Below are 13779 nucleotides of genomic sequence, written 5' to 3' on the forward strand. Positions count from 1 at the left end.
ACAAAACATGTGTATTTGTGTATGTCCAGATCACCGATATTTACTAAGGTTAAATATTTATTGCTTTTGAACAAAACATTTAAAAAACGAAAACCACAGTTTAAGTCTCTAATGTTTTTCAGCATCTTAAACGGCTCCTTTTGAGATTTTGTCACATCATGACAGCTTAAATAGAACAGTGCCTTCTGTGTTTTTTCTTTTTAAAGAGGAAACATGTTGACTGTAATGCTGCATATTGAATAAAATATGTTCAACATGTTGAACACAATAATTCCAAACTGTATCATCTGCACTAGGCAAGCTTTACACTCACAGAATAAGGCTTGAGTTTAATCCTGAGAAGCGGGAGAATCACCCTGGCAATTGACCACAAAATGGGCCTCTGCCCTGTGGTCTGTGTGTTCAAGTCTCTGCTCTGAAATCCGAACTAGTCATATCTTATTAAAGTAAATGAGGTTTCATTTTACAAGTTTTAAAGTTATCATTTGAGGCACTGTTCAACACTTCATGAATTTCACACTATTTGGGGGCTCACCCCAGGTCCTGATGAGTCTTTCAGAGGGACACAGGAACCCAAGAACCCTGAAGCAGAAAACTGTAGGATCTGTACACATTTCTGAGGTTTCGCAGCAACTTACGGATTGAAGAAGGCTGAGTAAGAGGAGATAAAGCTTGTCTCCATGGTTCCTGTTTAGCAGTGACCTCTCCAAGTGGCCACAGTCACGGTATATAACAGACTGTACAATAAGTTTTTAGTCAGTCCTTCCCTGGCGCCAGTGGATGTGTAACCCCTAAACCTAAATGGACACAGAGATGATGACGAAGACTCCTGAGGCACCTTGCTGAGCCACATCTAATGTCTGCAAACCACAGTCTCCCTGAGGTGTCAGGTGACGCCCCTGTTTTCCACTCTCGGGGCACTCGGGGGGTAGAAGGTCAGCATCAGAGACTGCACTCACCTAAGATTTTGCTAATGTTGGAGTTATGCATGTCGGGGAAGGCCTGAAGGATTTTCCTCCTCTCATCCTTCGCCCAAACCATGAAAGCATTCATTGGTCGCTTGATGTGTGGCTCGCTGCTGGCCCGGCTGCGGGCATCCCTGTAGACTCGCGCTTCAGCCACAGTGGCGCCTCCTGTTGGCCAACAATAATACTGCTGTAGTTTAGCTGCAGAGCCATTCATTGCTTTACTTCCTGTAATGTCAGGGCAGGAAGAACAAGACGGGTGCAAAGCATTATTATCTGAGTAAGGTAACACAGCTTGCCGCCTGGTTCAGGGGTTTTCCCTAGGCCCTTCCCTTCTTTTTAAGTGACCTCTTGGAAGAAGACTGTTTCAAATGACAATTCTATAGGCCCTTCTGATGGAGGCCTCAAAGACACACCAGGCAGAATTAATTTTGTATGTTTTTATACACCTAGTACATTTTTACTACAATAAAAATGCAGGTGGTGATTTAGCAATGACTGGCTTTATTTTACAGTAACCTTTCCGGTTGTGATTCCTCCCTTCAAAAGCAGGCTCCCACCTATCATTTTAGCCTCATTTGCCAAAAATTGCAGCACTTCAAACTATCTCTTTACCTCAAATATCATTCTCTCACGCAATATTACGCCTTGTCCAGTGCCCCTCTCACTGCCTGGAATCCCCTTTTCCTCCTCCTTCATGAAATCCCACCAAGTCCCACTCATCCTTCAAGGCCTATTAGAATGTGGTATGTTTCACGAATTAATTAATTCAATACAAAATATTAATTGAGCAATTACTATGAGTGAGGCATTATGCCAGGGGTTGGGGATGCAAAGGCAAACAAAACGGACCTTGCTTTTAGGGAGCACACAGATCAGAGGGGGTACAGACCCCAGGCAATTATCACAGAGTGTACGATCAGTGTTGTGATACTGAAGTAAAGCAGGGCGCCAAGAGGACATTCCGACAAGACAGTCAGCTAATGCCTCTTAGGAGAGGCAATGTCTAAGCTCCGTCGTGGAGGATGAATAAAGATCAGCACATGAATAGGGGAGGGCTGTAAAGACAGATGGGAAGGGTAATTCAGGCCATAGGAACAGCATTTGCAATGATGTTCCCCAGGCTGCTTTCATTCCTCTTTCTTTTATGCTACATGCTCCAAAGTAATTACTTGTTTATGTGACTATCTCTCTCTAATCTTTCCACTCCATCCCCAGGAATATGAAACCCCTGAAGTTGGTGTTTATGTTGTACTCACTCTTGTATCCCCAGGATTTCCCACATAATAGATATTCAATAAATATTTATTAAGTAAAAGATTGGTTTTCAACTTCTATGCAAACTAGTAGACTAAAAGGCATTTATTTCAAGGGTCCTGATACGTTTTTCTGCTGCTTAAGAGTAGTTCTTAAACATTCCCCTATGAAACTCTATCTAAATCTCTGATATTTTATCATTTCTGAAGAGGTGTCTCTAGCTAGTAACATACTAGATTGAAATCTCCTTGAGAATATGGCAAGAACTGGCTCTTGTTCACTGTGGTATCCCTAGGTTCTAGGTAAGCACTTGGCATATAGAGTTGTAATTAGTAAACTATGTTAAATTAATGAATGATTGGATAAATGAATGAATAAACGAATGAACATAGCTCTTGCTTCTTTTCATGAATCCTACCAGCATGACACACGGAAGTATGCTTTGCAACATGGCATCTACTAAATATCCCCCTATAGACTGAAAAACTTCTATAGCTAAATGTAAAGTGTTTGGACTGATGGCCTCAGTCAGGGTTTCTGCTGCATAAACAGGAAAGCCTACTCCCAAAAGTTTAGAAGCAAAATATACATTAAAACCAACATTTCCACTTTCTGGAAAAAGTAAAGCCTTTCAGCTCAGTGTAGTGATTATACAGGAACAACATGACCCAATCAATCTCTGGCCCTTCTACTCTATTTCTAGATACCTTGATTAAGTAGAAAGTGTCAGAGCTAGTAATAAATTAGAGCATTAAAGTACACTATTATTTGACAAATATGATCATCATTTATAGCAAACAAAAGACAGGATAAAAGGGCCCAACTGGCTAATATTATCATTCTTTTCTAAACATGAAAGAGGGCAGAGGGGCCACTATTTGAAGGCCATGCAAAAATACGATATTTTATAAACATCCCTTCTTTTAGGCCTACTAGACAGAATGATCGCTTACCTGAAAAGTCTCAGATCCCAAGACGTGTAACTAATCTGCTACCTTTTTGCCACCATACCCACAGTACATTAATTTCATTTAAAATGCACTGACCATACAGGAGAAATTGATTTCACTTTATATGGGTTTGACAGCCATGTTTATTGTGCAGTGAAATGTAGTGTAGCTTCCAGCTGACAATATCCATCAACACAGGGCAATATGCTGACTGCTGGGCCAGATGAAGGCATACATTACTCTGGACGTGAAACACTCATTCAGATACGCCAGTGTCTTCTCCTGAGGATCACCATGGTAATTTATGATGCCCTCAGTGCCATTACTTTACAACTGACATGGATTCAGCAATTTATATACTTGCATGCGTACCCATAAAAGGAGACAGGCTTGTGGAGAATGTCAGATACAAAAACATTTCAATCTTATTCTAAGTTAACTACTATGCCACAGGTGATTAACATTTGAGATCTGCTTTTACTGTCATAGCTTTCTCTCCACCTCTAGCAAAACCAAATAGTCAGCTTCCATTTATTTATTCATTTAAAAGATGTATTTCATTGTGAATGGGAAGTTTTACTCTCCAGTGGACTGATAGAAATCATGGTGGATTTTTAGACCTTGGTATTACGTAGATCTTCTACTCCATACCAACTGATTCTTCCAGACATGTCTTACATAGGCCCCATCTCTCTCTCTCTCATTCCATACCTCAGTCTTAACATATCCTTCCTATTCTCTTCTGTCTTACTAAATTCTACTCTTTTCCAGGGGACAGACTCAGGTCCCACCCCACCAACTACCCTATATTGACCTTGCCCCTTTCTCCCATAGTACATACGGTCTACAGGACACTGACAGTGAATTAATTACACAGCAGATATCTAGGACTCACAACAAATGTTCCCATAAATTTAGAAATTCAAGCACAGTACAGTACAAAGTATAAACATGTGAATTAGGAAATGGAAAATAGGAATGCTCCAAGGCAGGCATGCATCCCTTTTTTCTTGCCTCCTCTCCTCTCTTCCAAGGAAAGTCAAGTGAAAAATGAATGGGGACGTCCTGACCTAAACTAGGACTGTTATATCAATGAAACCAAGATTTGAGAAGAAGAGACTTATCCAGGGAAGCCAAGGTTTGAAACCACTTTTGAACCAGACCCGATATCTGATCAGAGTCAGAATTTTAAGAACATATTTAGGGCACAAAGTCAAAAGAATATTTAGAAGGTATTCCTTAGCTTCCCTAAACTTTGCTTCATGAAACAAAATGGTTAAGGAATTATTGTTGCAGCAGTAGAAATACAGACCACTGGGTATGTGTGTATAAATTCAGAAGTTTTAAAATGAAGATTGTATATTATGTAAGCTTTTTTAAACACATAAGGAAAATTCTATAGAATACTACAAAATTGTTTTCAAAAGGTGTGCTATTAGTCTGAATAGTTGAGGCCTAAAATCCACCTTCTGTTATAATTAAAATCTACATTTCAAGTGTGACTTCATACTGTTTCACTCATTTTTTTAAAATAATACCAAGTTTGAAAAAAAAGCACTTCATTCTGAAATAGCCAGTGTTCTGTGTCAGAATCCAGAATTGTCCTAGGGAATGCCTCACAAAAGAGGCTCTGCCTATGAGGCAGCCTCTTTTACTTTTAAGAGCAGAGGAATCATTTGTGAGTTCACTGTTCACGATATAGCTCCTCATGGAAAGCAGTTTGAAGAAGCCCAGACCGAAAGCTATGTACCTAAAAACTACTGCTTTTAGGCTGACCTAAGTGTCTTTAATTACAAGCAGTAGTAATCCTAAATGACAGTTCCTGGAAGGCCAGGAGGTCAACACCACCACACTAGGCACCATGGGAAAGCTGTCTTCCCTGCACTCCAGGAATTCCTGCTCTCTTCAGCTTCCCCAGGGGGCTTGGTTTGATTAATTCATCTTTTGTCTCCCCATATCATAGTTTGGGTAAAGACAAACTTTCAGTTAGACAAAGAAAGATAGTCCATGGGGAGAGAAGAGAAATTGCCAAGGCAAAGACTTCCTTAGAAATCTGTGATTTAAATGATTTAAAGAGAAGACAGAAAGTTGAGTTTTTCCAGGTGGGTTGGAAAGAAGGCCAGTGTAACCATCATAGACTATGGCAATGGTCCTGAACTAATCCTAGAGAGGCCCCCTTCCTGGGTAAATTCCAAGGGTTATGTGAGTGAATGAGTAAGTGTTTGGTATGTGTATATATAAAGTTCTCCCTAAGGAAGAACTTTGGCTAATTCTATAATGTGCCTAGTAATCATTTATTTATGCACTAATTCAGCAAACACTTGTGACAAATTTCAGATAGACCCAACATTGTGATTGGGTCTACAAAGAATGACAACAGATGTGCCTTTTTTTTTTTAAAGGGATTTGGTAGTGAGGGAAACAGACACATAAATAGAAGATTACAAAACAGTATAAGTGCCAACAAAGGTAACTTAAAAAGACTATGAAAGCACAGAAGAGAAGCTATTGATTTTGTTGGAATGAACAGAGATGATGATCAGGGAGGCCTCAGAGATGCCTTGGTGCTTGAGCAGCATCTTAAAGGAAGAAGAAAAATTTACCAGCAGGTATGAATTTGAAAGTATTCTAGGCTGGAGAATTAGTGTGAATAAAGTCACAAAAGATCAGTAGGGTTTTAGGGTATAAAAAAGCTGGCTATGCTTGGGCTTATAGAAAAAAATAGAGGAGTACTAAGAGACAAAATTAGAAATGTAAATAGGGGACAGACTGCGAAGTACCTTGAATGCCAAGCCAAGAAGTCTTTAAGGTTTTTAAGCAGGGTAGTGACATGAACAAATATATTCAAGGAGACATCAAAATGGAAACTAAATGAGAAATTCTCTCTGAATAGTCTCAATGATTACTAATGAGCTAATAATAAATCTACCACTTATAATCTGCAATGTACAATATATAGTAAAGACCTACAAGTTGTGCAAACAACCACTAAAATACGACCTAGAGATAACAACAACAAAACAAAACAGAACAAATAAAACCTCAACAGAAAGAGAAACTGAGATGACTCACATAGTGTAATTAGCAAACAACAGCTTTAAGGTAACCATTATAAACATGTTTGAGAACTTAAAAGAAAAGATTGTCATAATGAATACATAGACAGGGTTGGGGGGAAACTCACCAGAGAAAGTTAACTTGAAAGAGAAATGGAAATTCTAGAACTGAAAAGTGTATTTGAGATGAAAATTCACTGATTGGATTCCATGGAAGTTTGGAGTGCAGATAAAGGGTCAGTGAACTTGCAAATACAGCAAAAGAAATTAACTGGTCTCAAAAACAAAGAGAATAAAAAAACTAAAAACATAAACAGAGACTCAGCAATATGTAGAACACTATTAAGTGTCCTAAAATATGTGTAATTGAAGTTCCAAAAAGAAGAGAGAGAATCATGACTGAAAAATATTTGAAGAAACACTGGCTGAAAATTACTGGAACTTGGTGAGAATCATCAACTTACAGATTCAAAACATTCAGATAAATGCAGAAAGAATAAACTCAAAGAAAACCTAGACACTAGCCAAACTGCTGAAAAACAAAGAAAAAGGGAAAGTTCCAGAGAAACAGGATATATTACAATATACAGTATATTACATACAAGGTAATAATAATATAAATGATCGCTGATTATAAGAAACAATGAAGGCCAGAAGACTACAGAACATCTTTAGAATGCTGAAATTAAATAAGTCAGTTCAGAGATTTACCTAGTAAGCATATGCTCCAAAAACGAATATAAAATACATTTTCAGATAAATGAAAGCTGAAAAAATGTATTACCTGCACACCCATACCAAAAGAGATACTCAAGGAAATTATTCAAGATGAAGAGAAAGAACATCTGACAGAAACTTAGATATACAGGAAGAAAGGAAGAGCACTAAGAATGATAAATACGGGACTTAAAAAAAAAAAACTTTGTTTTCTTCTCTGTATTTCATCAATAAACAGCTGATCTTTAATGTTTTTCAAAGACAAGGGGCTACTTAATATAAAATATAACACTAGTGTGGGATTTATAACATATGAACTAGGTAAAACATGTGAGAACAATGGCACATTAGCACAAAGGATAAGGGTAGTAAATGGAATTAAATTGCTAAAGGTTGCTTTATTTGTGAAAGTGGTATAATTTTAACTATAAGAAGACTCAAGGATTTATAGTAAATCACTAGAAACAACATCTAAACAAAATATAAAGAGGTATAGCTAAAATGCCAATAGAATAATTCAAATGGAAGACTAAAAAAGGACTCTAAAGGAGACAGTAAAAAGATCAGTGGTTGCCATGTGTCAGAGAAGGAGGGATGATGAGACACACGACACAAAGGATTTTTAGGGCAGTGAAAATACTCTGCATGATACCATAATGATGGATATATGTTACTTTACATTTGTACAAAACCATAGAATGCACAATACCCAGACTAAACACTAAGATAAACTATGGATTTTGGGTCATCATAAGTCAAGATGGGTCTACCCATTGAATGTACCACTCTCCTGGGGTGTATTGATAATGGGAAAGGCTATGCATGTCTGGGGGAAGGGAAATCCCTATACCTTCCCCTCAGTTTTACTGTGAACATTACACTGCTCTAAAGAAATAAAACCTTAATATTAATAGGATTCAATTAACTCAAAGGAAAGAAAAGAAAGACAGGAGGCCAAAAACTGAGGGAACAAACAGAAAACAAATAGCAAATTATAAGACTTAAGCCCATCAAATTCAATAATCACATTAAATATGAATAAATTAATTAATCCAACTAAAATCAGAGATTTTCAGAATGGATAAAGAGTTGAAATCAATGAAATATAAGCCAAACACAATAAAGACAATTTATAAAGCCAAGGGTGAGTAATTTAAAAGCTCAATAAAATTGATAAACCCCTAGTAAGACTGATCAACAAAGAGAGAAAACAAAAATACCAATATTTGGATTGAAAGAGGGGCTTTTACTATCGGTACTACTCACATTAAGAGGATAATAAAAGATTATTGTGAATAACTTAATTCCAATAGACTTGACAACTTAGATAAAATGAACAAGACACAAACTATTAAAATTCACTCAAGAATAAATAGAAAACCTAAATACCCTTATAGCCAATAAAGCAACTATATTTATAGCCAACAACCTTCTCATGAAGAAACCTCCAGTCCCAATGGTTTCACTGGTAATCCTTTCAAACATTTAAGGAAAAAGTAAAATAATTTTATATAAACTAAGAAGGTAGAGGTAGAAGGAACATTCCCCAAATTTATTTTATGAGGTGGCATTATACTCTGATGAAGATTTGAACATAAATGCAAAAATTCTTAATAAAATATTAACAAATTAAAGCCAGCAATATGAAAAATATGTAATATGTAAAATAGATAATAAATCATGACTAAGTAGGATTTATCTCAGGAATATAAGTAACTAATTTAACATCTGAAATCAGGCAATGTAATTCACTATATAACAAAACAAAGGGAAAAAACATGATCATCACAATAGATTCAGTAAATGGTTTTAACAAAATTCTATACCCACTCATGTTAAAAACTCTCAGGAAATTAGTAATAGATGAGAATGTCCTCAGTCTGGTAAAGGGCATTTAAGAAAAACCTGTAGGACATCATACTTATTCGTGGACTACTAAATGCTTTCCCCTAAGAATGAAGAAGGCAGGGATGTCTACTCTCACCATTGCTTATCAACACTCTTCTGCAGGTAGAGAAATAAAAAGCATACAGATTGGAAAAGAATAAGTCATGTTATTTGTATTCATAGATAATTGTTTACAAAGAAAATCCTAAGGAATCTGCAAAATAATTACTAAAACTAGTGAGTTTAGCAATATTGCAATACACAATATAAAAATACAGAAATCAGCTGTATTCCTATATACTAGCAGCAAATAACTAGAAAATATTTTTTTAAGTTTACATTCCTAAGAGCATCAGAAAATAAAATACTTGGGAATAAATTGAACCCAAAAAGTGTGCAAGACCTCTGCACTAAAAACAATACATTTGTCAATTAAATTAAAGAAGACCTAAATAAATAGAGGAATACACCATGTTCATAGATCAGAAGAGTCCATATTGTTAAGATGTTAATTCTTTCCAAATCTATCTATATATTCAACCCAATCCCAATAAAAAAATCACCAAAAGATAATTTTTTAAGAAATTAACATGTTGATTTTACAATTTATATAAAAAATAAAGCAGTGAGAACAGCCAAAACAAACTGGAAAAAGGCGGAGGATTCAAAGTACTTGATTTCGAGACTAAGAGTAAAAATGTGACATTTTTTAAAACTAGAGTGAAAAAGACAGCATGGTATTGGTATAAACATAGACAAATAGACCACTAGAATAGAATTTGAGAGTCCAGAATTAAACCCTCACATATATGGTCAATTTTCAATGAAGACTTAGGCTGTTAAAGTGAGAAATGATAGTCTTTTCAACAAATGGTGCTAAAACAAGGGGATAAATATGTGGAAAAAAAATAAACCTTGACCTCTTATCACATACTACCCCCAACAATTAATTTGAGATGAATCATAAAAGAAACAAAGGAAAAACTCAATGAATACATAAGAGAACATTTTAGTGACCTTGGAGTAAGCAAAGATTCTTAGAGATAGCCTATGAAGAACTAACGATACAAGAAAAATGATAAGTTGAACTTTATCAAATTAAGACTCTGCTCATCAAAAGTTGTTAAAAAAATGAAATGTCAAAGCACAGACTGGGAAGAAATATTCATAATACACATATCTGACAAGAGCCTGCATCAAGAATATATGAAGAACTTCTATAGAAAAACAAACAACCTAATTTAAAAATGGGTAAAAGACATGAACACTTTACAAAACAGAGGATGAACATGGCGTATTCCTCTATTTATTTAGGTCTTTTTTAATTTAACTAACAAATGTACTGTTTTTAGTGCAGAGGTCTTATGCAATTTTTTGGTTCAATTTATTCCCAAGTATTTCATTTTCTGATGCTATTAGGAATGTAATAAATAAATAAATAAATAAATATATATATATATATATATATATATATAGTCATGGCCAATGAGCACATGAAAAGGTATTACATATCATTAGTCATCAGGAAAATAGAAATTAAAATCACAATAGATACCACTTCCCACCCACTAGAATGGCTTACAACACTACACATTGGCAAGAATATGGAGCAACTGGAACTCTAATATGTTGATGGTGAAAGTGTAAAATGGTGTAACCATCTTGGGAAACAGTTTGGCAGTTTCTTATGAAGTAAAATATATACTACCAATGACTCAGCACTTCCACTCTTAGGTACTTACCCGAAACAAGTAAAAACTTTGTCCAGAAATAGATTTATGTAAGAATATCATAGCCGTTGTATTCATCATAACCAAAAACTGAAAATAACTGGAGAATGGACAAATTGTGGTACAGCCATACAAGGGGATACTATTCAAAGTAAAATTGTTTTAACTCTTAGTTAAAAAAAAAAAAAGAACCAAAATAAAATAGAAACCCACACAAACAAAAGGGATCTTTTCCTGAAAGGTTTCTCTTCTCTGTGGACCTGAGTGTATGGCATATCCAGGTCACTGCGAACTCAAAAAGTTGGTCTCATTTACCAAAAAACTAAAAAATACATAAATAACAATAATGAAAATTAAAAAATATATACTAAGAAGGGCAAAAAAAGCTTCTTAATAGAATCATAAATATATACCATTGGATTGCTTGGCAATCACAATATTTTAGGCTATTACAGTCTATCAATAGAATAGTTGATTTTTCCTTTGGGATTCTGGAAAGAGTTACATGATACAGTTAATAGTCCCTTATTTGGGTTAATAGAAATAATGATAATGAGTGCATCAGAAACAAAAATATAGAAGATGAAGGAATTTCAGAAGGGGGCTTGAAAAATTAGGAAAGATAGAAGGTATTAATTTCACCATGATTATCCCACCAAATCTATCTTACTACTGTAGAAGCCTAATTCACTGTGCTGTAGGAATGGCTGACAGCTGTCTCTCTCTGATTATGGAAGTTCTGCAAACTTCTCATTCCACTTACTGCCAGAAAGTGAACTTACTTTCATTATAAGAAGGCTGCTTGGAATTCAAATTTGATTTCTTGTTACAAACACAAAACAAAATAAAACACAAAACAATTGGACTATCCTAGTGGTTTACTTGGCAGGAAAAGACATTCCATGGCTGAGCAAGAGTCTTAATCATTAGAGAAGTGACACGTTCATCTTTTGAGAAGGGATGCCAGGGGTGAAGACTGTGGTCTGCTCTATGTCTTTTATACAAGATTAGCTAGATAGGTTAGCAAAGAATTACCTTCTTTAATCCCACTAAAAACAAATACCTTACTTCAACTATTGAACTTTATAGCAAGAAATTCACTGAATAACCTAGATAGATAGATAGATAGGTAGATAGATAGATAGATAGATAGATAGACAGATATTGTATATAAAGAAAAACTTCCATTGAGTATTTTGGAAACAGACATTTCACTAGACCAGGTTGGAGGTCAGTTTCCAGGACAGGCATATCATGTGTGCTAAGTAATTTTACATACAATAATATTTACAAAGTGCTTTCAGTAAATACATTATCTGAATCCTCTTTACAATTCTTTGAAATCAGTAAGGGGGTAGATATATTTGCCCCACTTTATAGAGGAGAAAACCAAGGGTCAGAGAGTTTGCGTTAGCTTCCTCTGGAATAACCAGATGCCAGTATGCTGCTCATAAGGGGCAGAGCCGGATCTAGAACTTCGGTCTTCTGACTTGCAGTGTAGTTCATTTCCCCTACACCAAAGCTACCCCAGTCACTATTCTGTGATCTGAAATAACTGAATTTTAAAGCCCACCATTCCTGGGCTGGAACATTACTCTCCTCCCTGTAAGGATGCCATTTCTCTGCCACAGCTAAGCACATTAGAGGAGCCCATTACCAGTTATGAAGTTCATGCCACTGTCTAATTGGTTTCTGATATACTGCCCCACCATAGATGCAAGAGCATGCAAAGAAAGCATGAAGGACTGAAATTATAGCAGGAATTAAAACGATGCTAAATTAATGCATTCCTGAGTTGCAGGATTATGAGCAAGTGTTATCGTGGGTAAGGCTTCTATTTTTTTCCTATTGGAAACTCCATTCTCTTTAAAAGATCAACAAGAAGAACCAAAAGGGAATTCCCTAAGGTCAGCTCTGAGGAAACATAAACCTCTAATTCAATAACTCTGCTACTGCTCTGAAAAAAGGCTTTATTATTGCAACATCCATATGGAGCCAATTGGACATTAATGACTAATCAATCCCTCCCCTTTCTATTCTACTTAAAGTGTCACAAACCATGTTTAGATTAGCCCATTTCCTGCTTAGGATTGCTCAAGATGTCTTTTGTTCTTTCAGGACCAGCCTGATGGAGGCAGCTTAAACAAACACACGACCAGAGTGGCGCAGGAGTTATAAAGTGCCATATGTGAATGAACAAAGGGGCTATACTAAAGCCTTTTGTGGTATTTGTTAATGTTTTTCATCTGAGCTTAAAAAGGCTTAATGACTTTGTGGTGAGCTGATGCATGTGGCTCGTGGCTTCGCAAAATGAAGGAAATTCTAACCAGTGATATACCAGGTCTGTAGTTTCAAGAGTCTCTTGCTTTCAGTTTTGGTGCCCATGTTTACTTTTTTTTTTTTTTTTTAATTCTCAAGTTACATTTGCTTTATACAGATAGCTAAACAGAGACCTTATCTTGTTTCAACTATAGGATCCAAGGGCAACTGGGATAACTTCTGTGATTCTTTATTTTAATGACCTGAAAGTACAGAGAACATCAAATATTCTACTTATTATCTATTTGCTATTTGTATGCACAGGAGAAAAGCTTACAAGCTGTTGAGCCCAGGCAAAAAGACATCATTTAAGTTTGAACCAGAGACCACGGTGGGGATGCAGTAAGACAATAATAGGTTCTGGCTTCCTAAGTTTTCAGGAGAACCAGGCTCGGATTCAAGTAGATTCCCTTGGAGAATACAGAGGTTGGTAAAAAGCTGGGAGGCTAAATTAATTCATGTTGCTCAGCAGCTTCTGGTTTCATCCAACTCAATACACTACCATAGATTCTACATGAAATTAAGGAGCACAAACCAAGGTGAAGCGAATCTCAGAATTAGTTAGCGAAGATACTACTAAACCCATCCTCTTGTTTCCATCCTTGTCACTCATCGATTGCCTTGGCCTGCTGGACTATTATAAATACTAGCCATCTAACTGATATGCCTCCTCCCAGCTTTGTGTCCCCAGTCCCCACTTAATACCTTTCCTAATTTCATCCAGAGCAATCCATCACAAATGCAATCCTGACCAGACTACTCCTATATTTAAAAGTCGTCAATGGTTCCCTAATGCCCCAAAGATGAAGTCCTACTAAGTAAGGCTCTTCATGACCTGGTCCTCTACCTATGTCTCTAGTTGCACCTCTGCCTTCTCTACTTCAAAGCGTTTTACTTT

The 13779-nt window shown here is 36.2% G+C and overlaps 1 protein-coding gene across 16 annotated transcripts in view; it reads right to left on the reverse strand.

Moving 5' to 3' along the window:
* Positions 1-13779, reverse strand: part of SOX6 (SRY-box transcription factor 6) — a 652457-nt gene that overhangs the window by 19701 nt on the left and 618977 nt on the right. For 14 of the 16 annotated variants that reach the window (XM_027580197.2, XM_027580203.2, XM_027580196.2 and 11 more), the window contains one exon: positions 960-1193. In XM_027580197.2, the coding sequence (XP_027435998.2) occupies positions 960-1193 (234 nt within the window). The remainder of the gene's footprint in view (positions 1-959; positions 1194-13779) is intronic. The other 2 variants (XM_027580195.2, XM_027580192.2) reach the window with 1 other exon arrangement.

Source organism: Zalophus californianus, chromosome 11 (genome assembly GCF_009762305.2).
Source record: "Zalophus californianus isolate mZalCal1 chromosome 11, mZalCal1.pri.v2, whole genome shotgun sequence".
Lineage (NCBI taxonomy): Eukaryota > Metazoa > Chordata > Mammalia > Carnivora > Otariidae > Zalophus > Zalophus californianus.